Source organism: Lampetra planeri, chromosome 42 (genome assembly GCF_965212315.1).
Source record: "Lampetra planeri chromosome 42, kcLamPlan1.2.h2, whole genome shotgun sequence".
NCBI lineage: Eukaryota > Metazoa > Chordata > Hyperoartia > Petromyzontiformes > Petromyzontidae > Lampetra > Lampetra planeri.
In genome coordinates, this window is record NC_136148.1 from 8,433,382 (window position 1) to 8,459,814 (window position 26,433).

General features: G+C 56.2%; 1 protein-coding gene across 4 annotated transcripts in view; it reads left to right on the top strand.

The window, feature by feature from the left end:
* The window catches only part of ATP9B (ATPase phospholipid transporting 9B), a 102,076-nt gene that overhangs the window by 68,333 nt on the left and 7,310 nt on the right, over window positions 1–26,433 (top strand). For all 4 annotated transcript variants that reach the window (XM_078613858.1, XM_078613861.1, XM_078613860.1 and 1 more), the window contains 11 exons: window positions 1,922–2,005; window positions 2,521–2,691; window positions 3,467–3,565; window positions 3,672–3,761; window positions 11,043–11,187; window positions 11,458–11,522; window positions 11,746–11,901; window positions 15,296–15,360; window positions 16,454–16,562; window positions 18,384–18,441; window positions 22,842–23,045. In XM_078613858.1, coding sequence (XP_078469984.1) covers window positions 1,922–2,005; window positions 2,521–2,691; window positions 3,467–3,565; window positions 3,672–3,761; window positions 11,043–11,187; window positions 11,458–11,522; window positions 11,746–11,901; window positions 15,296–15,360; window positions 16,454–16,562; window positions 18,384–18,441; window positions 22,842–23,045 — 1,246 coding nt within the window. The remainder of the gene's footprint in view (window positions 1–1,921; window positions 2,006–2,520; window positions 2,692–3,466; window positions 3,566–3,671; window positions 3,762–11,042; window positions 11,188–11,457; window positions 11,523–11,745; window positions 11,902–15,295; window positions 15,361–16,453; window positions 16,563–18,383; window positions 18,442–22,841; window positions 23,046–26,433) is intronic.

A 26,433-nucleotide genomic window follows, 5' to 3' on the forward strand; every position in this document is an offset into this window, starting at 1 on the left:
CGCTCACAATCGGTTTCGGACGCTGCGCCCCTGACGCGTGCAAGTGATTTCATGGCTGTTTGTTGCCCTAAAGGCCGCCTTGTTTTTTCACCCAACGCTCGCGCCACCGCCGCTGCCACGTCGTGTTCCCCGCGACCGACGTTCAGCAGCCAGGCTACGGCGCGGCCCCGAGCGGAGCTAGACCACCATGTGGGATCGCGAGGCCACGCTGCGTGCGACGCCTTTTCCCCCGATAGTTCTCCCACCTGCTTGAGCGTAGACGTCGAACCCAAGGGTTCTTTGCGGAGAGCTCGTCCGCCCGAGTGAGGGCCGCGAGAGGCACGGTGTGCCCATCCTCGGGGTGCCGCTGAGCGGCGCGCGTGTCGACCGCCAGACCAGAACCACCCGAGGGTGTGATACGTGTAGGCGCAGCTCGAAACGCCGCGGTGGCGAGATGTTAACTACCTCACCTGGTATACAGGAGATCGTGGGTTCAATCCCGACCCTGACGCCTATATATTTTGTTTGCATGTTCTCCCCATGGTCACGTGGATTTTTCTCCGTGTCCTCCAGTTTTTCCCTCCACATTTAGAAACATGCGTTAAGATTATTTGGCTGCTAGAAATGTCCACATGACGATAAGCCACTTCGTTGAGCTGTCATTTGTGGCCAGGTCTCTTCTGAAAAAGAGCTCTATAGCTCAGTGGGCCTTACCTGGTAAAATACATTTTTTAAATAGAATAACACGCGAGGGTTCCCATCCGCGATGCCTCGTACCCAGTAGTCATGGTTTATGAGGCCACCACGCTAATGAGACGCAGTGAAGTCGACGCTTTGCCAATTCTTTTAGGTGGTTGTAAAAAAAAAAGGCATCTAGCTTCAATATTTTGTGGTGTGTTGACAATTTTGCTGCGCTGACTCGGCAAGGCCTCACGCTGTCGCCGTGAAGCCTGCAGCACCGGGAATGGCGGCCTGTTCGCAGGTGGAGCCTTTGATCCCAGTGGGGGCCGGATCGTCGCTGTGGCTACCTAGCGAGGGAACAATAATAGTCGTTGTGATAGCGTGCGCTGAATTCTCGCAGCGAGTCGCTAACGCAATTCGGAGGTGCCTGGCAAGGCCCCGGTGTCGCTCGCGTGCTCTGACCGAGTGCTCTGATGTACAGATGTCGTTTCACCTGTCTCGGTGAGGCTGCCGGTGAAGCCCTCGCTCGGTGCGTCTAGCCCAGGGGTCGGATGTCCAGTTCACCGTGGATGTCCAGTTTACCGTGGGAGTGCAGTTTACCATGGGCAGGGGTCGGCAACTTGCAGCTCTGGAGCCGCATGCGGCTTGTGAAGGACTCTTTGATGACGTTATTTATTAAGGACCGCCGTCTCGTATTTTCACGCCTTCCGGCTCTTGAAATATTGGGTTTTTTAAATGTCGCTTCTTGTTGTTTGGGTTGCCAAACCCTGGTCTAGCCGGAGGAAGCTTATTCCAGACGCGGGGAGCGGAGGCTGTGAAGCGACGTTCCGTGTGCTCGTTACAGCGCCGGCGTCGAGGTTGGCATTTGTGAAGTCGCTCGTTGTGTGCAGGCGTCGCTCGCCGGGCTCGGGGATCGTGAATGATAAACGCTGCGGCTGATGGTGAATTAGCGCCCAATCACGCATGGAGCCGAGTTTGCCTTGCCAACAGCCGGTACCAGCGGCGTCAAGATCACACAGCGAGGTGGCGCGGTGGGGAACGCAGGTGGTGCAAACGCCAGTCAGTCAACCCAGAATACTTGGGTCTGTCCCGTGGCCTGTCAGCAGCGAGCCTTCCACACGTGACGTGGCTTGAACGCACCTAGCCTGGCGCAAGCACCGTGGTGTCGTCACCGCCGACCGGTGGTGGTCGGGGGCTGCTGCTGTTGATGAGATGTGCGACGCCGAGGCTGACGGTGCCGCTGCTGCTGTGTGTGGCGCAGTGCGGGAACATGGCGAGAGAGGGCCTACGCACCCTGGTGGTGGCGAAGAAGACCCTCACGGAAGAACAGTACCAGGACTTTGAGGTAAGAGTACACATCATGCACGCACGTGCGTGTGTGTGTGGAGAAGGTGCATGGGTTAGCGCACCGCACTACAAACCTGGTGTGTCTGTGTGGTGTATCGTGATGTGTGTATTTGTTTGTGTGTCAATGTCTTGCATGTGTCTGTGTGCTCATGTCTCGGTGTGTGTGTCGGTGTTTGTGTCTCGGTGTGCATCTTTGTGCGTGTGTCTTGGTGTGTGTCTCTGGTTCGGTGTGTGTGCCTTTGTGTGTGTGTGTGTGTCTTTGTGTGTGTGTGTGTCTTTGTGTGTGTGTCTTTGTATGTGTGTGTGTCTTCGTGTGTGTGTGTCTTTGTGTGTGTGTCTTTGTGTGTGTGTCTTTGTGTGTGTGTCTTTGTGTGTGTGTCTTTGTGTGTGTGTCTTTGTGTGTGTGTCTTTGTGTGTGTGTTTTCGTGCGCGTCTCGGGGGTGTGCGCGGGCCGGCGTGCCGCCCTCACGTCCGTGTCCACACGCGCCGTCGCTGCTCCCTCGCTGCGTGCAGAGCCGCTACAGCCAGGCGAAGCTGAGCGTGCACGACCGCTCGCTGAAACTGACGGCGGTGATCGAGAGCCTGGAGCGCGGCATGGAGCTGCTGTGCCTCACCGGCGTGGAGGACCAGCTGCAGCTGGACGTGAGGCCCACGCTCGAGATGCTACGCAACGCCGGCATGAAGGTGGGGACGGCGGGAGGGGCGGTCGCGCGCGAGCCACACGCAACCCCCACCCAGCAACCCACTTGGCAGCGGGAGGTGGAATCGCAGTGTGGATGTAAATGTGAACGGCGCATGTCAACGCACTGTACACATGCTGGGACGTGCAGGGGCCCGGGGAAATGTACACGGAGACGGTGATGGGGTAGGAGACGGTCATGGGGTGGGAGATGGTGATGGGGTGGGAGACGGTGATGGGGTGGGAGACGGTGATGGGGTAGGAGATGGTAATGGGGTGGGAGATGGTGATGGGGTGGGAGATGGTGATGGGGTAGGAGATGGTGATGGGGTAAGAGATGGTGATGGGGTGGGAGATGGTGATGGGGTAGGAGACCGTGATGGGGTGGGAGACTTTTGGACAGATAAAAACTTGACATTGTCAGGTGCCTTCAAAGATATTTCACGGTGAAGAGACACTCAGTGAGAGGCAAGGGAGAAGAGGAAGGACTTGAGCCCGGATTCGAACAGGAAGTGGAGTCACCGGTTGTGATGGGTCGGGGGTGGCGGCAGCAATTGAGAGGCAAGGAGCTGCCATCGCGACGAGAGCGTGGAGGTGAGCGGAGCGATTCCCCTTGCGGGCGATGCCGGCGATGACGCCGCTCCCCAACGAGGAAGCAGGGATGGTCACCCGCTCGTCCGCAAGGGTCACGATGTTCGGAGTGTGCGTCGCAAACCGAAAGTCGCCCGTGAACGTGGAATTGTGGGAGGTGGTGACGCGTGTGCCGCCCTCGGATCGCAGATCTGGATGCTGACGGGAGACAAGCTGGAGACGGCCACCTGCATCGCCAAGAGCTCGCGCCTCGTGTCGCGCACGCAGGACATCCACACCTTCCGCAACGTGAGAGACACGCGCACCTTGAGACGCACGAGTGACACGCACCCTGCTTGAGACGCGTGCTGTGGGTGCGTGGCCCTGTGTGTGACGCCCGTGCTGTGTTCCGCAGGTGAGCAATCGCGGGGAGGCGCACTTGGAGCTCAACGCGTTCCGCCGTAAGCACGACTGCGCGCTCGTCATCTCGGGCGACTCGCTGGAGGTGTGTGCCACGCCGCCACCACCACACCACCACTGCACCACCACCACGCCAGCACCACACCACCACTGCACCACCACCGCACCACCACCGCGCCAGCACCGCACCACCGCCACACCACCACCACGCCGCCACCACCGCGCCACCACCGCGCCACCACCACGCCACCACCACCACGCCAGCACCACGCCACCGCCACACCACCACCACGCCACCACCACCACCACGCCACCACCACGCCACCGCCACACCACCACCACGCCACCACCACCACGCCACTGCCACACCACCACGCCACCGCCACACCACCACCACCACGCCACCGCCACGCCACCGCCACGCCACCACCACGCCACCACCACCACACCACCACCACGCCAGCACCACGCCACCACCACCACGCCAGCACCACGCCACCACCACCACGCCAGCACCACGCCACCACCACCACGCCAGCACCACGCCACCACCACCACGCCACCACCACCACACCACCACCACGCCAGCACCACGCCACCACCACCACGCCAGCACCACGCCACCACCACCACGCCAGCACCACGCCACCACCACCACGCCAGCACCGCGCACGTTTGCTCTACCAAATTGAAGGTGCAATACAAAGAAGCACCTGGTCCCGTTTAAGTGGCGCGGTCACCATGGAAGCTGAGCAAGAGGTGGAGGGCGCTTGACCCCTTTGTCACGTTTAGAGGAAACGTGCGCTAAGAGGCTCGGCCGGGTAGCGCTGCACCCGCGTCCGCACACCGAGTCGGCACCGCTCGCGTACCGTGTTCAAATCCTGGCCTTTGTGCCCCGGATTAATTGGCCGAGGTTCCCGCGTACGTCGTGAGCGGACATCTGTGGAAAAGAACCTCGTCGCAGCTCATCGGATTCCTCCAGTCTAAGCGAAGGTTCTGATTCGGAGTGCGGCGAAGGCGTCGGGCTGCCGAGCCGACGTCTGCGCTCTCCTACTCTGCCGGGTAAACGGTCGTGGCCCTGCGAGGCCCGACACGCCGCGCGCAGCGGGCGGCGGACGGGACGCCGCGCGCACGCGCCACCCGGGGAGCGTGCGGCGGAGAGTTTGTGGACAGAGAGGACTCCTGGGGGAGGCGCGGAGGAGTAATCGCGATAAATGGACAATTCGTATTGGCGCTGTCATTCTTGTAGCGCAAGGCGAGCACAAACTGCTTTTTGAACTGGTATTCGAGCTGCTTTTTGTGTTTAGTTGTCCTTCCCACGCTCCTCCGATGAGCACGGTTGGCTATGTACGGTGCGAAAGAAGTTCAACAGACATACGACGGCGCTATGTTCAATAGTCTGCAGTAGTCCCACAGTAGGAGGCGATGTTCTGCGTGAAATCTCAATTCAGTGTGGGTCATCTTTTGAAGTTGACGCTCCCGATCCGGAACGAGGAAAAAGTTTCTTGAGAACTTTCTCTCCCCCCCCCCCCCCCCTTTAGATTACGGCGCTCGCCTTTTTTTAAACTATCGCCACGGGCAGCCGGGCGGGCGGCCGGGCGGGCGGGTGGGCGGGCGGGCGGCCGGGCGGGCGGTCGAGCGGTAATTGAGTTTGTCGGCGGCAGCCAAGCCAAGCGAGGGTTGGAGGGGGGCGGCCCTGACGGCTCCGGGCCCCGTGGCGGCCAGGAGGGTTTTTCTCCGGCAGCTGCCGCAGCGGCGGCGGCGGTCGCGGTAGCGGTGGCGGTGGCGGCTCGCGCTGCCGGTGAGATTTAGTGGCTCCGCAATGGGGGCTGACAGGCGGCCGGGGCTATTGATAAAAGTGTTAGCGCGGCGGGCGCGGGTCAAACCTCCGATGACAGGTTTGTCTGCCCAAGAAAACGTAGGCAATTTGTCTTCTTTCTGCGTCCAATCTGCGGCGTATTGACTTTCTGTTAGGCCTGCGCTTAGTGTGGCTGGGCGGGGGGTGGAGGGGGGGGGCGCAGAGGGAGGGGGGGGGTGGAAGGCCGGGGGGGCGCGGAGGGAAGTGGGGGGGGGGGCGTGGTGCATGGGGTGCCGAGGGGGGCGGGCTGGCGGCTGTTGAGGAGCGAAGGGGGACGGGGCGACTTGAGGAGCGTGACGAGCGAGGGGGAGGAGGAGGAGGAGAGGGTAGTTTTTGTGAACGCAACGACGGGGAGAACACTCGTCGCAGCTGAGGAGGCCGCTGGGTGGCTCAGAGGCTGAATGGCCTGATCCTGAGAGTGACCACCACTGTTAACTTCCCACAAATGCCAGTGTCTGGTTTTGTCACCCGTGGAGGGGATGATGAGCTGATTGACCCATAACTGGGATGTTAACTCGGACCCCTCCAATCGTCTGTCACTGTGCAACCCATTTCATTTAATACGTTTTGTCTTTTTTTTCATTTTCTTTCCACTGAGTGAGAGCCAATTGAAGGTCTAATCCTGTGATTTTTTTTGGGAGGCCAGTGTCCACTGCCGTTGTTACCAAGGGCGGGTTGAAACAACCCTGCCGGAGTGGTGCGAGTGTGAGGCAGTCTGTGTGGGGAGCCGTAGCGTGGGGGTGAGTGCGCTGCGCTACGAACCCGCCGACTCCAGTTCGATTTCCGTTTCACGGGCAACATCGGTGACCAACATTCAAACCGGTCCTGAGCCTCCTCCCCCAGGTCGACTCAGCCTCAAATGAGTACCTCGTACAATGTGTAAACATCGCCACTGGGGTGTGGTGCTGGTCACCCACCTCCTCATGTACCGTGTTGGCCTTAATAGGTGCTCGCTAACAGCACTTGCAAGCACTGCAAGGCTACATGGGGGATCTTTGGTTTTGTCTGTGTGGTTCGAGCACCGGAGTGGTTCAGTCCCAGCAAACCTGGTTTCAGACCGGGCCGTGCCATCATTAGAAATTGGAAGCTGAAACTTGACCTGAGTGTTACTGAGATCTACTCCCTCTAAAACGGTGGAGTTTGTTCATCAGCAGTAGAGAGACAGAGGTGGTCGCGTGTGTGGTCCTCCCCTCACTCCTGCTCTTAACAGGTGCTCGCCAACAGCACTAGCCCGAGCATTCTGGAGTACACAACAAGCGATCTTCGTGTGTGCCCGTTCACAAACTTGATAACGCGCGCGGGCTCGTGTGCGTGCACCGGTGTGCACATCGATGGGCGTACTCCGCGCCCACACGTATGAGCACACAAAGGCCGACCCGCCGTGCGTGTTGGAATATCCACGCCCCAGCGGTAACGCAGGCCCGGGCACCTTGGGAAGGGGTCACAGGTCGCGTGAAGCTCAGCCAAAGGTCGTCCCTCTGGAGGTGGCCAGCAACGAGCATTCGTCTTCATTAGCGTCACTCAGGCGTCGGGGACGCAGCCACCGCTGCTCCCCCTCTTATCTCACGCTCCCCCGGTGCCGCTCCGCTATTAAGGCGATCACCCTGCTCACCCACTACACATTTGGAACTCTCTCTTTATTGTGAGAGCGAGTGTGTCTGTGCGTGTGTGTATGTCTGTGTGTGTGTATGTGTGGAGCGGTAGTGTGTAGCGGTTAGCGCGCTGCGCTAGGAACCTGGCGACCCGGGTTCGATTCCCGCTCACGGCCATCACCGGTGACGATTATCTGAACCGGTCCTGGGCCTCCTCTAGGTCGACTCAGCCTCAAATGAATACCTGGTGCAGTGTGTAAACATCGTCACTGGGGAGACAAAGGCGGCCGGGCGTGGTGTTGGCCACCGACTCCCTCGTGTGCAGTGCCGGCCTTCATAGGTGCTCGCTTACAGCACTTGCCCCAACAGTATGCTAAGGCTATACGGGGGGTCTTTGACTTTGTCTTAGCGTGTCTGTTTGTGTGTTCCAGTGTGTGTCTGTCTCTGTGATTGTATGTAGGGGAGTGGTAGCGCAGTTGTTAGCACACTGCTAAAAATCCAGAAACCTGAGTTCGGTTACCACTTACAACAGAGGTCTCACTCCAAATCAGTCTGATTATTTCTCATCGGCTGTGCAACGCTGTGTGCAAGCTGCCTGGTCTGTCGCTCCACATGGAGCGCTGGGTTATCTCGGCCAGTTATTCCCTCCCTGCCCTATGCTTACAAAACGCGAATGCCTTTTGATGAACACCTCTACTGGCTTGACATTTTTAAGCTGGCCCATCTACGATGCATCCTGGATTTAACCAGACTGAAAAATCTGGACACAGTCCGTTCAGTAACCTCCTCCGGTAGGCGAGGCTGCATTGGCAGGGTCATGTAGCCCGCATGCCCAGCCACTGCTTACCCGAGCATCTTCTGTTTGGCCGGATAGAGGGGGCTAAACAGAGATGACACGGGCTGGAGAAGAGATGGGCTCATGCGATTCAGAAGGACTGGACTTGCCGATCATTCGTACCAGCGGTTTCAAGATCGCCTTCTGTGTAGTGTGTTCGTTAATGACGCTGCTGGTCAGTTGGATGCATTTTCCCTCCAACGACAATGGAGGTTAGAGGAGCGACGCCCACCGCAACAAGTGTCCAATGTGTGATGTAAAAAAAAAATTGTTATCTGGAGGGACAGATATATGAAGGGAGACATACAGTAAATCCTCGCTAAGCGCGAGTTCTGCATTCGAGGGTTTTGCATATTCGCGAGTTTACTAAGAGTATACCAATTCCCTATTCAGGACCCGCCAGACTCGAGTGTTGGCGAGTGTACGTCGCGTCAGACCCCCGACGCCGGGGAGGTGCGCGCAGAATGTTGTTACATTTTAAACGGCCTGCGAAGATTAGGCACGCCACCCTCGGCCGCCCGCTTAGTCCTCAGTCTCACAGTAATCCCGCTCTGAACTTACTATTGTGCAGTTTTACGTTGTTTGCACCTACAGTCGACTCGTTTTACACGTTTTGGTATCAACGAGTTGATTTGTGAGGTCCATTCAAAAGAAAAGAATGGCGAATGCAGTCATGGAAAGTGTTGCAGCTTGCGCTCCCCAGAGTGCGAGCATGATAACAGCTGTGCGGTGTCGTTATCAAACACCGGCGTCAGCCGAGGAGTCATCCTCTTGAATTCCTCACCATCACCACCACCTCCGTCTTCGTCAAATCATCATCAAAGGGAATAAAATAAATATATATTGTTCTGCACAATGTATTATTTATTTATTGTAGTCGCCGTTTATTAAACAATTACCATTTCCCCCCCCCCCCCGCTATGTTCATTCGTACCAAGAACGTAACCCCATTTCTCCCATTGGAGCGAGGCTTCTAATGCTCGCGAATTCTGCATTCACGAGCATTAGAGGGTTTACCGTACAGTCTGGGTAGAGAGGGTTTACCGTACTGTCTGGTAGAGAGAGTTTACCGTACTGTCTGGTAGAGAGAGTTTACCGTACTGTCTGGGTAGAGAGGGTTTACCGTACTGTCTGGATAGAGAGGGTTTACCGTACTGTCTGGGTGGAGAGAGTTTACCGTACTGTCTGGATAGAGAGGGTTTACCGTACTGTCTGGTAGAGAGAGTTTACCATACTGTCTGGATAGAGAGGGTTTACCGTACTGTCTGGTAGAGAGGGTTTACCGTACTGTCTGGATAGAGAGGGTTTACCGTACTGTCTGGGTAGATGGGGTTTACCGTACTGTCTGGTAGAGAGGGTTTACCGTACTGTCTGGATAGAGAGGGTTTACCGTACTGTCTGGGTAGAGAGGGTTTACCGTACAGTCTGGGTAGAGAGGGTTTACCATACTGTCTGGTAGAGAGAATTTACCGTACTGTCTGGTAGAGAGAGTTTACCGTACTGTCTGGTAGAGAGAGTTTACCGTACTGTCTGGTAGAGAGAGTTTACTGTACTGTCTGGGTAGAGAGGGTTTACCATACTGTCTGGTAGAGAGAGTTTACCGTACTGTCTGGTAGAGAGAGTTTACCGTACTGTCTGGGTATAGAGGGTTTACCATACTGTCTGGTAGAGAGAGTTTACCGTACTGTCTGGTAGAGAGAGTTTACCGTACTGTCTGGGTAGAGAGGGTTTACCGTACTGTCTGGATAGAGAGGGTTTACTGTACTGTCTGGGTAGAGAGGGTTTACCGTACTGTCTGGATAGAGAGGGTTTACCGTACTGTCTGGTAGAGAGGGTTTACCGTACTGTCTGGATAGAGAGAGTTTACCGTACTGTCTGGGTAGAGAGGGTTTACCGTACTGTCTGGTAGAGAGGGTTTATCGTACTGTCTGGGTAGAGAGGGTTTACCGTACTGTCTGGGTGGAGAGGGTTTACCATACAGTCTGGTAGAGAGGGTTTACCGTACTGTCTGGGTGGAGAGGGTTTATCGTACTGTCTGGGTGGAGAGGGTTTACCGTACAGTCTGGTAGAGAGAGTTTACCGTACTGTCTGGGTGGAGAGGGTTTACCGTACTGTCTGGTAGAGAGAGTTTACCGTACTGTCTGGTAGAGAGAGTTTGCCGTACTGTCTGGTAGAGAGAGTTTACCGTACTGTCTGGGTAGAGAGGGTTTACCGTACTGTCTGGGTAGAGAGAGTTTACCGTACTGTCTGGGTAGAGAGAGTTTACCGTACTGTCTCGGTAGAGAGTTTACCGTACTGTCTGGTAGAGAGAGTTTACCGTACTGTCTGGGTAGAGAGAGTTTACCGTACTGTCTGGGTAGAGAGTTTACCGTACTGTCTGGTAGAGAGAGTTTACCATACTGTCTGGGTAGAGGGGGTTTACCGTACTGTCTGGGTAGAGAGGGTTTGCCGTACTGTCTGGTAGAGAGGGTTTACTGTACTGTCTGGTAGAGAGGGTTTACCGTACTGTCTAGTAGAGAGGGTTTACCGTACTGTCTGATAGAGAGAGTTTACCGTACTGTCTGGGTAGAGAGGGTTTACCGTACTGTCTGGGTAGAGAGAGTTTACCGTACTGTCTGGGTAGAGGAGGTTTACCGTACTGTCTGGGTAGAGAGTTTACCGTACTGTCTGGGTAGAGAGAGTTTACCATACTGTCTGGGTGGAGAGGGTTTACCGTACTGTCTAGTAGAGAGGGTTTACCGTACTGTCTGATAGAGAGAGTTTACCGTACTGTCTGATAGAGAGAGTTTACCGTACTGTCTGGGTAGAGAGAGTTTACCGTACTGTCTGGATGGAGAGGGTTTACCGTACTGTCTGGTAGAGACGTGGGGATTCGTGTTGACTTTGACCCCCTGCCCTCTCCTGCACTGACTCGGCCCCCAGCTGGGCGAGCCGCTGCCCGGCCGCGCTGGCGGGGGGCTCGACGCCGGCTCTCGCGGCCGCCGTGGCCGGCTCGCCGGTTCCCGGTGCCCCCGTGCCGCTCCCGGCTGACGCAACGTGTGACCCCCCCCCCCACATCCCCCCCCCCGTGCCCCCACCCAGGTGTGCCTGCGCTTCTACGAGCACGAGTTCATGGAGCTGGCGTGCCAGTGCCCCGCCGTGGTTTGCTGCCGCTGCTCGCCCACGCAGAAGGCGGAGATCGTGCGGCTGCTGAAGACGCACACGGGCAAGCGCACGTGCGCCATCGGTGAGGTCCCCGCGTGGCAGGGCGGGGGGTGGGGGGCATCGAGAGAGGGGACAAGTGCAGGGACAACATGAGACACAGTAACCACTAACTCACTAACCACTACCACACTATTACCACCCACTGTCACGCTCATAACAACCACCGTCGCACTAATAATAGATCATCGCTAGCATGTGTGCCCTGTAATTGGCGTCAGTCTGTTTTCACCGGGAGTCACGGGGTCGTGCTGGAGCTGCTGGTGTCTATGCGCTGCACCCCCACACCCCGCAGGCGATGGGGGCAATGACGTGAGCATGATCCAGGCCGCAGACTGCGGCATTGGCATCGTGGGCAAGGTACGGTGCCCCCCCCTCCCTCCCTCCCCGCCCCTCACGGCCTCGTACTGTGACGGCGTTAATGACGACGGGGTAATCGTGGCGGTGGCGGCGGCGGCGATGATGATGATGATGATGATTGTGGTGCACGGTGGTGATACTGACGATCGGGATTTCCGCGGCGATGATGGACGGCCGTAGTGTTATTGACGAGGATGGCGACGGTGCACGAATGGCGATGCAGGAAGGCAAGCAGGCGTCGCTGGCCGCCGACTTCTCGGTGACTCAGTTCAAGCACATCGGCCGCCTGCTCATGGTGCACGGACGCAACAGCTACAAGCGCTCGGCGGCGCTCAGCCAGTTCGTGATCCACCGCGGGCTCATCATCTCCACCATGCAGGTGAGCGCCGCGGTCGTGGGCACGGAGACCACGGCGACAAAGACCGTCGTCACTATGACGACGGTCATGGAAACGACGGTGACGACTGTCACGTAGGCGAAGGTCACGGTGACGGCGGTGACGACGGTGACGACGGTCATGGAGTTGATGGTGACGGAGTTGACGGAGTTGACAGTGACGACGGTGACAGAGTTGACAGTGACGACGGTGACGATGGTCACGGTGACGATGGTCACGGCACACCCGTGCGGCCGTGCCGCTCCACGCCGCCGCCGCCATGCGGTCGTCTCGGTTGAGATGAACTCCTGTGCTCAGGGTCGCTCTCACGCAGTGAACCTCGTGGTGTTCAAAGGCTCTCAGCCCATTGTTTAAAAAAAAAAACATCCCTGGCGTCAAATGTAATCCGTTATTCTTTATCCAATACGAACGCAAAGGATCGCGATTTATCAACTTCTTCCATCGGCGGATCATCGCGTCGTGCCAGGAGACGGACGGCGAGGGCACGGGGTTGGAGTCCGTGTGCGGCACGTACTCGTGTTGTGTCCAGAGCGGTGTTCTGTGTCGCTCACGTAATCCACTTGTAAATTAAACCCTACAGAGCTGCCCTAGGTGAATTTAGTTAATAACGATCGTTTGCCCAGTATTTCGTCACAAGGCTGAGATTGTCCCATTTGCTCCGCTTGAGAACCAAACGTGTGATTATTATGGGTGGGTGGGTGGCTACCTGGATTCAAACCTAGCCCTCACCGTTGCTGGCCGAGAGCGCCAACATCAAGTATCGAGATCTCCGAATGAACCAGGTGCATTCATACCAGGACAAAACGAACACGACACACGCGCACAGTAAACCAGACATAGCAGATAAACAATATACTTGACCATTTTTTTTATATAAACAATTAAAAGTGTTTACTCGGCAACACTAACAAGAAGATCTGGTATTCTTTGACTAAACAATTGGGAGTGTGACATTCAGAGCCACCGCGACGCTCAGGCTGTATGGGGCAGAGGCGGCTGGATTTGGCGGTGTGCGGATCTCCGCTCGAAGAGCCCAGTGTCCATGTGCAGCCAGCAGGCACCACATCCGGTGCCCCGGGCAGGATTTTATCGCCGTTCGATGAAGCTTTTTGTCGCCTGGCACTTTGCTTCTCATAGCCGCTGCCGCTTCCACTGGGGGGGGGGGGCCCGTGTGTCAGCGTCAGCTCCCAACTCCGAATGATTTATGATCAAATAATTAAACGGTGCCGAGGGCGTTCGCGAGAGGGGCTCGCTCAGTTAGCGCGCCCCACGCGGCGACTTGCGCTCGCCAGGAGTGCCAGCGTGGGGCGGGGGCGGAGGGGGGAGCGCGGTGGCGCGGTGGGGCGGTGGCGAAGCTGGTCATTGGGCATCACTGCCGCTCTCTGACATAGAACGGGGTGAGGTCAAGTGAAAGGTCAGGTGAAATAGCAGTTTCATATGACGGTGGGGGTCGTAAGGCCAGATGCCCAGCCGGGTTCAAGCGAGCTCATTGGGCTGAGGCAAGAGGGGAGGGCACCGGATGGGAACCTCGGGCTCCAAGCCCGAGTCGGTTCTGGGTTCACGATTACAAATATTACGCGACATTGGTTCAATAAAATAATGATTAGCTTTAAAAAAAATCTCGAAGCAGCCCACTCGAGTTGCGGTGTTTAAAATGGGCCCGCGCACAACGTTCAGGAACTTATTTTTGTGTTAAGTTTGTGGTCCTTCCCCCGCACCTTCGTTAGCTGCACAATTCGCTACGTATGGTGCGAAGGAAGTTCAACATACATACTTACTCACGTATAAATGGCCCTACAAGCGGGAGGGAATGTCTCGCCATATTGTTCCGCTTCATCACGTCGAGGGTGCCAACGGGGGCGCCAACAGGGGCACCAAAGGGGATGCCAACGGGGGCGCGGCTCGAGATGTGACCCACCAGCTGCCGCTGCGTGCGCTCTGTACCCCCTCCACCCCCTCCACCCCACACCCTCCAGTATACAATGAACTCTTCAGGCGTTTGCCACTCCCTCCCCCTGCGTCTCTTCCTCCTGTAGCCATTCGGCTTTCGTGACCCCCGCACAAATGGTCCTTTGACCCCCCACCGCCCCCCCGCCCCCCCAATTGGGAACCCAAAACTGTAGAGTACAGCCTCTTGCTATTCACGAGGGATACGTTCCGGAGATAGATTCTCGTGAATAGCACATTCCGCAGATAATGATATTGCCCTACGCAAATATGTTTTTATTAATTACCTTAAATAAGTGAATACATCAATCAGCTCTCTCTCATCACTTTAGCTCTCATCACTTTATCTGTCATCACTTTATCTGTCATCACTTTATCTCTCATCACTTTCTCTCTCATCACTTTCTCTCTCATCACTTTATCTCATCGCTTTATCTGTCATCACATTCTCTCTCATCACTTTATCTCTCATCACTTAATTTCTCTCTCTCTGGATGCAGTCGTGTAGAGTTCGAGATGCGATTCGCGGACAGCCATAATCGCACGTTCGTGAATAACGAGTGAACACTGAACACGCGGACTTACCCTGTGGTTAGAGCACTCACCCCACACTCAGAACATCTCCAGTTCAAATCCCAGCCAGGGGTCGACTGCTCTAATCCCTCCGGGGGGCGATAAACTGAGTGCCACTCTCCGAGGAATCCGCAGCGAATAAATTGGCCACCGCCATGGTAATGTGTAATTTCTGCCACTGGTTCAAGGATCACCAATGTCCATTGGAGCATAGCGACACTGTGAAAATGTTCGACGTGCGATCATCATGTTGTATGTACGTCGAACTTGTTTTGTGCCGTACGTAGCCAACCGCACTAACCGGAGGTGTGCATGTTGACCGCCGGGGCGGTGCCGTGGCCCAGCGGCAGCGCGTTGGCCGCTCGTTGCCGAGGTTCTGCTTTGCGACGGACGCTCGAGAGCCCGTGGCGTCGTTCGCAACGAGCGGCGCAACTCACATGTGTGTCGGCGTCGCGGTCCGAACTTTGCGGAAATGTGAAACATGGCACCGCCATCGACATGACACGCAGAGCAGCAATCATCGCCCCCTATTGGCAGACTAGCGCCCGCCCGTCAGCCAGGTGCGGAGTCACCTTCTGTCAGCAAAGGGAGAGCTGCCACTGAGGGGGGTGCCCTATCAAATGTGTTGATGAGATGCGATGCACATTGTTTGTCACGTCCCGCACCTCCGATTAGCACGGTTGCCTATGGACAGTGCAAAATAAGTTTAACATACACACATACATAAAGCGCTCTGACATGAAGGGAGGTCCGCTCTTATCTAAAACAAATTATTATCGAAGTCTCGCCGTCTCTCGGCCAGCCGTGCGTGCTGCTCTTGTGCTGACGCGGCGGCGTGTGTCGTGCTGTCCCCCAGGCCGTGTTCTCCTCGGTGTTCTACTTCGCATCGGTCGCTCTCTACCAGGGCTTCCTCATGGTCGGGTGAGTCCCCCCCCCCACGCCCCGGTCAAGTCACCGGGCCAACCTCGCTCAGCGACGACCGATGGCTCCGTTTTCCCGGTGCGGTTCTCTACGCCTAGTAAAGCGTTCGTCTTAGAATCTAGAACGTGGTGCCAGAAGTGGGGCGGACCCAAATGCGACTTGTTTGAAGATTTGAAAGGCGTGAGTAGAGTGGGCTGCAGAATTGTGAATTTACGCGAGGGATTGTCTAAAGGCTTGGCCGTTAGGAGCACAGAATCTGAGCATCATGGCGGCTGCCAATGGTATCCCAGCTGCTGAAGGTGTGAAGATGAGTGGCCATTGGAGCAGCAATTGGGAATCCTTCAGGGCTGATTGAGAAAACTTCTCCATAGCAACAGGCCTCAATGAGAAGCCCGCAGAGGTCCAAGCAGCCACACTGAGGAAGGCGATGGGCAGTGAGTGTCTGATCTCGGACACGAGTCTGCTGTCGTTACTCACTGAATCTAGAACTATTTTATTGTTATTTTACTCTCAGCTGATTGGGCGTAGGGGGGGAGGGGCGCGTTTGGTAGGAGTTGATGGCGGCTTCGTTCCGAGAGGCGTGAAACTCCTGCGGCTGACGTGATCTCGCCAGTCTGGTGATGCCTGAACAGGAGTGAAGCCAGTTAAGCATTTGCTCTGGTTCCTTTACTGCCCCACAAAGAATGCCCTGCAAACTACTCAATCGCGATTACTCATGGCAACATAGCCTCCCCCCACGGCGAATAGCTTGGTAGGACCCTCCTGAAAACGAGTCTCGAGATTCACTGAGGTTTTTCTGGGGAAACTAAGCAGAATGATAACAATAATGATATAACGATATAACAATAATGATATAACGATAACAATAATGATATAACGATAACAATAATGATATAACGATAACAATAATGATATAACAATAATGATGTAACAATAATGATATAACGATAACAATAATGATATAACAATAATGATATAACAATAATGATATAACAACAACAATAACGATATAACAACAACGTGAGCGGAACCCGCGTGGCCTGGCTCAGCGGTGACGGTGGTGGCCGTGTGTCGCCGCGTGGTGTCGCCGCAGCTACGCCACGGTCTACACCATGTTCCCCGTCTTCTCGCTCGTGCTGGACCAGGACGTGAAGCCCGAGACGGCGCTGCTCTACCCGGAGCTCTACAAGGACCTCACTAAGGTGCGCGGGCTGCCGATTGTGGGCGCCACGGTGGTGAGATTTTAGTGAGATGTTAGCTGGTATACAGGAGGTCGTGGGTCGGCATCGGGATCAAACCTCACGACCTCCTGTATACCAAGCGAGGTAGATAACATCTCGCCACAGAGGCAACATTGCCTCTTAAATTTAGTTTCCAAAATTAAGAGGCAATGTTGCTGGCCACGTGGAATTCCGAGTGGTCGTTGGGGAGGAGAGGCTGCCATTCGCGGTGGCGAGATACGAACTCCCTCGCCTGCTCTACCGTGGTCGCGTCGTCACGGTTACTCGCGACGAGTCTGAGTTGACACGCACCGTGGTCGCGTCGTCATGGTTACTCACGACGAGTCCGAGTGGACGCGCGCCGTGGTCGTGTCGTCACGGTTACTCGCGACGAGTCCGAGTGGACACGCGCCGTGGTCGTGTCGTCACGGTTACTCGCGACGAGTCCGAGTGGACACGCGCCGTGGTCGTGTCGTCACGGTTACTCGCGACGAGTCCGAGTGGACGCGCGCCGTGGTCGCGTCGTCACGGTTACTCGCGACGAGTCCGAGTGGACACGCACCGTGGTCGTGTCGTCACGGTTACTCACGATGAGTCCAAGTGGCACGCGCAGTGGTCGCGTTGTCACGGTTACGACGAGTCCAAGTGGACACGCACCGTGGTCGTGTCGTCACGTCGACTCGCGACTGCAGTGCACCGAGGAGGATGGCCTAACGTGGCAATTAGCCGCATGTACAGGAATGCATGTGTACCTACATATATATGTTTACAAATATAGATGTTTGCTGAGTTGACTGATTGGCTGAGCTGACGATATTGGAGGGTGGGGTGGTAATGTGCCTCCGTTCAGCATTGTTGGCTACGTACGGTGCGAAAGAAGTTCAACATACGTACGGAATTGTGCGTCGCTGGCCATTCGAAAGGGGGTAGGCCATTGTGTGCCGGCGTGATGGTCCAAAGGACCCCAGAAATACTTAATTTGGATTGCACACAGCAGCAGTGCTCCCTACTGGCAGACTATATTCGTCTGTGAAACAAAACGCATTTGTGATAGCCCTGTACTTGTGATCGCAAACTCAGCCGTAGCTTCACCCAGAGAGTGGCTGTTTACCCCCACACAGAAATGCACAAGTGTTAGCACGAGCACTAGGCCGACTCAGCCTTAAATGAGTACTTGGTGCGGTGGGTAAACACTGGGGAGACAAAGGCGGCTAGGCGTGGTGCTGGCCACCCCACCCCCTCGTGTGCCGTGTCGGCCTTCATAGGTGCTCGTTAACAGCACTTGCTACAACAGTCTGTTTATAGGCTATACAGGGGATCTTTGTCTTTGTTTCTAGTATGTGTTTATGCTTTTGTATGCGAACCAGTTGGTATGTGTGTGCGCGTGTAAATGTGTGTGTGTGGCGAGTGGCTGAATGTTCAGTGAGGCGTCTGTCGCGTTTAATATGGGCAGCAGCTTCAGCTTACCGTGATGTCGAATGCTTACTTAAATGAATGATTAAATGAGCCTGGCGCAAAGCACACAATGAATTATAGATCGGTATCTCACGAGCTCCGTTACAGGGTATTGGGTTTTGACTGCACTCAATCGTGCGGTGCCGAGTGGCTGGCTGATTACGTTGTACGATCAGCGTCGCGTATGTAAATCCAGCCGTGCATCAAAGCGCCGCGATCATCTCGTTACCGTCGCTCGGCGCCACAGCTGCACAGAGTATTTCGCCGATTGGATTGGAGTGATTTTTCTATTTTGAATGCCGCTCCGCTCCCGATGCGATTCCTATTTTGACTCTTTGTGTTTTGCAGGGTCGGGCCCTCTCGTTCAAAACCTTCTTCATCTGGGTGCTCATCAGCATTTACCAGGGTAAGCCGGGGCGAACGTTTCCCGACAGCTTTGGGCGGCAGGGTGGCGGTGGTAACACTGGTGCCTCGCAGCAAGAAGCGCCTGGGTTCGGTTCCTGACTCGGGCGCCTTCCTGTGTGGAGTTTGTACGTTCTGCTTATGCTCTGCAGAGTGTGAGTGTATGCATGTCGCGCGAGTGAATAGAATGTGTGTGTTCTCCCTCCCGTTCTGCGTGGATTTCCTTTGGTTTCTCTGCTTTCTCCCCCATTGCGAAAACAAAACCCAATGTAACCGATATTGACCAAACGTCCCAATGCTGTAAAATTACACAACAAATCACTCAATTGGCATCACACTTGGCGGGACCCTCCTTAAAATCAAGTTTTGGGTCTCTCTTCTGCGGTAAACAAGCGTAAAAATATAAAATAACGAGTCTTTTGGAAACAAAACTATAAACTACCCCGAACGGGGGCGATGGGTCGCTTGCTCCAGGAAACGTTGCGTGCCGAGTTGGGACTCTCACTCGGGATCAACGGCTTCGATTCACGGGCAACGGACGCCACCTGATAACCCGCGCAGGAAATCGCCGTCTTCAATCATCGTCCATCAACCGCCCTCGTCGTCGTTCAGAGCGGACGTCAAAACCCGCGCCGCGCCGCCGCTCTCTCGAGCGTGGGGCATTGTTGTGCCGTTACTGCGGCGCAGTCGCCGATGCTCAACGATCGCCTGCGTAGGTTTCTGTAAGCAACGTCTTTCCTGTGTGACGACGACGTGATGTCGTGCATGGGTCGTGGGCTTCGAAGGTTCGGTTTTAATTTAGGAATCTTTGTTTTAATTGCTGTTAACCCCCACGGGGAGTTTCCCCAGCTAGCACTTCATAGGCTCGCTCCGAGTGGGGTTCCAGGGCTGCGGTACTGCAGAAAGTGCCACCGCTGCTGCCGCCGCTGCTGTTGCTGCTACTGCTGCTGCTGCCGCTACTGCTGCTACTGCTGCTACTGCTGGTACTGCTGCTGTGCACACGCCCTGCTGGACAGCTGCATGTGGAGCCCTGATGTTACCCAACTCCCAAATCAGTCACTCCCACTCCACTCCGCCACTGGGCCGATCACCTGCACTCCGCTACTCCTCGCCACTCGCGCCATCCTCCTCCCTTGGCCCCTTGCGTGGCGTCGTGGCGCCCTCCTCTGGTCGGCCTCCGTGGCCGCAGGAGACGGGGAGGTGGCACACCGGCAAAGCGACCGTGCCGCGGCGCTAGCGCAGGTCTAGCGCCGATCCGTGTGTGTCAGAGTGAGAATTTGTCGTCATTCTGTGGGAATCCGATGAGCTACGAAGCTCTGTTTCACAGATGTCCAGTAAGGGGCGAGGGGTCAAAAACGTTTCAACAACAATTAATACAAAAACACAACAGGAGTGCAAAGTGCAAGAAAGGTAAACAAACCATACAAGACACTTACATAATACAACTAAACCATCCCCATCCTACCAGGCAAAGCCCACGGAGGTATTAACTTATTTTTCAGAAGCGACTTGCTCACGCAAATGTTAGCTCCGGGGTCACTCTGCAACGCGCCGACCCATGGCTTAGAATCTAAATAATCTTGACGTAATTCCCGGGCGTAAACGTGCATGGGTAAGCATTTAAGCCTCGTTTTTTAGCCGCCGACGTGCATACTCCTCGGGCGTGCCAATTGCGCTGCTGGCGAGATTCTTGGCCCCTCGTGGCGGCGACGCTAAGAACCCCCCCCGGTCTCTCGCCGTGTTTGGAGACACGACCGGCGTTCAGCGGGGTTAACCCGGGCGCTAGGAGCTCTGCTCGAAGCGATGGGAGTTGATAAAAGCAGAATACAAGACCATCGTGGAGCAGTGGCTGCTGGGGGGAGGGAGCAGTCTTTGTGCTCCGGCTCTTATCTCCAAGAGGCAGAATTTCACGTGCGTGTGTACATATATCTCTCCTTTATGTCCTTCACAGCCTTATAACATCTCCATATTTGTATCTATCCTAGCTCACTTCTCCGTCCCCCCCGTATCATTTTCTTGCTGTATCTCTTCTGCGCTCCTTGGCCCTCAATCACAAAATCAATAACTGGGAGGACGTGGGGCGGAAGGGACGGGCAGGGGGTCCAGAGCGGTTGTGCTCCATCTGCTGATAAGACGATTAATCTTTCCCGACCCTCTGCGCCTGCCAAGATTAACCCAGCTGCTGCTACTGCTGCTTGCTTGTTGCTGCTGCTTGCTGCTGCTGCTGCTGCTTGCTTGTTGCTGCTGCTGCTGCTTGCTTGTTGCTGCTGCTGCTTGCTTGTTGCTGCTGCTGCTGCTGCCGCCGCTGCTGCTGCTGCTGCTGCCGCTGCTGCCGCTGCTGCTGCTGCTGCCGCTGCTGCCGCTGCTGCCGCTGCTGCCGCTGCTGCCGCTGCTGTCGGAGAGAAGCTTCGGAGCCAGACGCACGGCGTCAAGTCAACGCCGTAGCACGATGCGATGGGCAGCCTCGGACCCGGGTTGTTTTTCTGCATTTCTCGCAAATCCCCAACGGTTCGTTCGGCGCAAACCAACGCTCACGCGTTGGCGATTCACATCGCCGGCTGCGGTTCGCTTCACGATCGCTGAACGTGACAATTCAGCACGTGGTCGCGGTTGCCGACAATTCCCTTTTTGAGTCATCGTCGCTCGCGCGCAATTATCGGCCGGGGACGGAGCGACGACAACCACGGGCACCTTGCGCGGTTCACTCGGCTCCGATTGGTCGTCGTTGCGTGGCTCTACCGCGGGTCGGAGCGCTCGTGGTCAAACGGGGGGAGCGACCGTGGCGGTGGAACGCCGCTGCCCTGGACGAGAGAGGGTTAAGCAAGGCAGGGTGCTCGTGGGATTTTATAACTGTGTGTGCGCGCGTGGACAGTAAAGGATGACTCGCACGGACGGAGCCCGCTGGCCACACACAATGAGCCCGGCGGCACCGCCCGCGCCTTCTCGCTAAACGCGACCCCCCCCTCCCTCCCCAACGTTTCCCGCGCTCGGCTCGTGAATCCCCTTTTTTGTGCTCGTGTCAAAAAAAATAAAAAAAATCCGACACAAAAGGGCTTAATACTTTTGCTCAATTGAATTTTGAAAATATATATTCCTTAACCTCCCTTTTGACTGCCGCATCGCGACACTGCGGTGGTCGTGCTGCGGAATACGAGAGCGAGGTTGTACGTGCGTGTGTGTGTGCGTGTGTGCGTGCGTGTCCATCAGGGAACACTTAATTACTGCGATGCACTCGATCGTTTTTCCAGCTTCTCTCATTTCACACCCGACGAACGCGACAGAGTTTGAGCTGAAGCTGCATCATTGATGCTAAAGGCCGTAACTAAAGCCGGGCACACAAACAACACACCTTCAGTTGCGCGCTCGTGGCCTTACGTAATCAAACTTAACGTGGATTTGGGCAAATCTCCCAATGCAAGACGCACCTCAAAAATTGTCTTGAGGGTCGCCCGTGTCTTTCCCCGAAAAAACACCATTATTGTTTTTTTTTCGAGCCTGATAGGGAAAGCGCTGGCTGCGTGTATACACAGCAATGAGACTCAAGGGTTCATGATTGTGCGCGTGTTATGGCATTAAGCCCAGTAACCCTTGGAATCCTCGGTTCAAAATCTTAGGGCAGGGTAAAATCAAATTCCCGTCGGATGATTTGGTTCAGCACTTAATTCGGCCAGGCCCAGCCGCGCGGCCTTGCTCATCAAGCCAGCCGCAGGCAGTGTGTGACCCCCTTGCGTGTCTGCACGGCTGAGGAGGGCGCAGTCTCTGCTGGACATCTGTGAAAAAAAGATTTGTAGCTCATCGGATTCCTCCATTATCAATAAATATTCTGATTCCCGTGGACCATTTGACAAGAACCACGTAGGCCCCTGCCTTGCCACGTCGGGTCGGGGAACGAAAGAGGCTCTGTCCTGCCCCTGACCCCCATGGCACGCGTGCCGAGACCACCGGGCGCTGACCGTTCGCTCGGGGGTGGCGCAGGGACGCGGTGTGGCGTGGCACACGGTTAACGCGCCGTGGAAACGAGGCAGTGGAGGGGACGATGGGGGTGGTTTCCCCCTGCCTTGAGACTGCACAAATGTGTACGTTGTTGATATTCACCAGATGAAGTAAGCTGAATGTATGTCTTGTTGTTGCTTCAGGGTCTCGTTAAAAAAACTTCAAATTCCAGGACCACCCCTTACCGTGGGAAGTTCCTAGATCTGCCTCCGTGTTGGTAGGAGTCCAGGACTGTGTGGACAGCCAGCCGCGATTGTTCATTCCGTACTCACACAGAGCGAACGCACTGCCGTTCACGTGCGGCTGACGGTTGTTTGTTGGTTGTGTGCGTGCGTTTAGCGGTAAACGACGCGAGCGAGTGGTCGCCGCGTGCCTCACCGAGCGTGCTCTGTGATGTTGTTCCGGCGCCAGGTGGCATCATCATGTACGGGGCGCTGCTGCTGTTCGAGGCCGAGTTTGTGCACGTCGTGGCCATCACCTTCACGTCGCTCATCCTCACCGAGCTGCTCATGGTGGCGCTGACCGTGCGCACCTGGCACTGGCTCATGGTGCTCGCCGAGTTCCTCAGCCTCGGCCTCTACGTCGCCTCGCTGCTCTTCCTCAACGAGTACTTCGGTGAGCGTGCGTGCGTGCGTGCGAGCGTGCGTGCGACGCGCCGTGCAAGCCGTCGGCCCCGACGAGCGTTGGGATCTCGAGCTCGCTGCGTCGTGCGGCCTCGGCCCTCTCGTCTCTTTGTCGCCGCCTTTGCCTCTCCTGCCGGCCCTGCTGTGCTCGGTGCCCCGACGAAGCCTCTTGATGCATTGTCGCCCCCCTCCACCCACTCCCGCGCCGGCCTTCCCACGGTCATCATAGCCACCACCTCGGAGCGCCCGCCAGACTCGCCACTGGTCGTCTCCCCCGGCAAACTCTTGTTTCGTTGCCAAACCCTGCCACGCCGACCCGCTACCCCTCGTCCTTCACATCCCCTACAGCTGACTTCTGAAACTCATTACTCACCTGTATGCCCACCTGTTTACTGTTAACAGATGTTTTACTGAAATATCGACAGCTTACCGCCCATTTGCATTGTCGCCAGTGATTAGCTTGGCAATAGCTCTGGACCTTTCGTCAGCAACCTTCGGTTAGAGGAAAGGCACGGACCGCCGCAAGGCTCGCAGTAAAAAAGGGGCCTGGGCAGCTGGTGAAGAACCCTCAAACATCGGTGGGGGGTGGGGAGGGGAGCAGGCGTGGAGACGAGGGGCTGATGCCACAAAGTCTCGTTTACGTGTCGCGCACGGGGACAGACACGGCCATGTTGGGTGGCCCCAGGGTTGGGCCCAGGCCGGCAAGGAAAGCTTTTGAGGTACTACACTTTGAAGTGGATGTGGGCATGTGGCGTGAGTGGATGAATGGTGGAGTTGGGGGGTGTAAGTGGTCCTTGCTCGCCGAGCTTAACTCTGCAGTCTTGTGGCGACAGCTGCTGGCAGTCTTTGGAACTGCATGCGCTGCCCATGGCTCGGCAGCATCCGTCCCATCCTTGTCACAGTCTTCTTGCCCTTGCAGCCGGCATCGCACAGAGGAGGCAGATTGATCGGTCGGTTATCGTGCCTTGTTTAATCAGGTTGGAGCCCGGTGGAGAGTTTGTCATCGCGTCTCGAGCGTTTGCATCGGCGGCACGAGTTTCCAACGACGCGCGCAGAGCACACGGCACCTGCGCATTGTGCAAAAGCCCCCAGCGGCCCCTGAACAAGTGCATTGTGCGCCTCTTGTCGCACGTCACCATCGACAACATGAATTTGAGCAAATGTGACCGACTCACTTGTGGCGCTCATCACAGCCACATCACGACACTGCGCCAGCACAGCTGAGAGGCCTGAGTTGATGAACTCCCTTTGTGCCAACCTGAGATAGCACTTCTAATTGGCAGTGGGCTTCATGTTCGAAGCCTGGTCGCCATTGGCCGCTCTGGTTACATTTGCATTTGAAATGCTTTTGGCGGCCCCCTTCGGCATGATGGGAACTACCCACATTGCCCTTCAGGCCTCAGATGAGTTTATTAAGCATATGCAGTGTCCTGGTGTATCCCATTGTGGAAGTGTGACTGTTTTGTTTCTACTGGACATCTGTGAAAAAGAGCTTGATAGCTCGTCGGATTCCTCCAGTACGAATAAAGATCCTCATTCTGTTTTCCTTCCAGTCAATCTGCATTAGTACTGCGCATCGCTTCACCCACTGCTGGATTGAAAACGGCTGCGCTGTCAGCTGGTTCAGCCGATGGTTTAAAAATGTACCGATGGCATAAAAGGATGTACCCAAGCATGATGACGTAACGTTAATTAGTTAAGAACGACCTTACGGTTGAGTACACTTACAAGCACCCTGACCCTAATACATCACAGAGACATCAAACGCTCCAGTCTGCATCAGGGAGCTAATCCTGCACTGAGCTGTTTGTGCTGAATTGTCCGCCACGTTTCCTGCACGTACACGGCACACGCGTACAGCCCTCTTGCCATTCCACTGCTCGATGAGGGCCGGCCAATCCCGCACCTCCGATTAGCGCGGTTGGCTACTTACCTCGCGACAGAAGTTCAACGTGCGTACGGCCCACGCCGCGCAGGTCGTGGGGTGCCATTTGACCGTACTTCACCACGCTGGTCAGCGCGGCTTGGCAAAGGTTTGTCTCGTGCTCGCGAGCGTCGTGTCGCCGTGCGTGCGTGGTGACCGTCGTGCGGTCAGACGCCGCTCGCTTCAGGGATGAAACCGCGTCTCATCTCATTCGGATGCCGTTGCCTTTTTTGCGAATGGAGCGAGAGAGACATTGTCCCCTCGAGGTCCTCGAAGGTTGATTCAATTGTTGCTACACGAGAGCCTCGCCATGCCGTGCGGGTCGTGGGGGTTGTTTTGACCATAATTCACCGCGCTGGTGAATGGAGAGTTGGCGATAAATAAATATATAAATATAAATGAATAAATATCTACATCTTTGAAGTAGGGTTGAAGGGGTGGAGGCCAGGATCACTTCATAAATCGCTCGCCACTGATTTGAGCTCCGGCCAGGAATCCAACTCGGGCCGCTGGGGCTGGTGATGCCCCAAACGCTGCGCCACCTCTTCCCCCCCCCCTCCCCTGCCGTGGGTACATTTTTACGTCGGCAAATTTGGGACGCGGCGATATCCACGACGGTTTTGCTCTTGCAAACGATGACAACCGCGGCGCGTCTTCAACATCCGCCGCCAGTAGGTGGCGCGGCGTGCCCGCACGGGCGGCATCTCTCTCTCTCTCTCCTTCTCGCCGTTTCCGCGACTGCGGGCGGTGGCGGTGGCCGCGGCTGGGCGGCCGTGGGCGGCTGCCCAGTGCCGGATGCGCCGAGTTGGCGCCGCTCGACTGCCTGGGCGGGAATCCCTGATTTGTACGCGGGGATTTGGGATTTTGAGCAGGTTTATGTTTTGTCAGGTGCAGTGAGTTCTGTAGTCTCGACAAGGTGACCAGTGCCGGCTAAATAACCACACCAAAACATTCGGGTGAGGCGTTGCTTGCACACTGAATGGATCCAAGCCCAGCTCCAAAGGCTCCATTGGACAGAAGGGCACCGGGCACGGCAAAGCTTCAAGCGTGCAGGCTCGTGGTGGCCGCGTACGAAGGACCTTTGAGGGATATGACGAGCAGCCCCTTTGATGTTCCTTGCGTGTCTCCCACAGTGCGTCATGTTGCTCTGCTGTCTGCGGTGGAATCCGGAATGATCGTTGACACGGCTCGCTCCGCCACTGAACGTTGGCAGCACAATTTCGGTTGTTCTGGAGAAAGCGCTCAAAGTAAACCGACGGTGCCACCCGCGTACGCGGCAGGTCACAGCCCTTCCCGGCACAACCCCCCCGCGTTGCCGTGCCTCCGCCGTGTCGCCAATCGACGAGCCCGACGACACAGAGCCCATTGCGCCGCCCTCCCCGTGCCTCCGTGCGACCCCGCGACCCTGCCCCACCTCGCCTCTAACCTCGCCGCCGTGCCTCTAACCTCGCCGCCG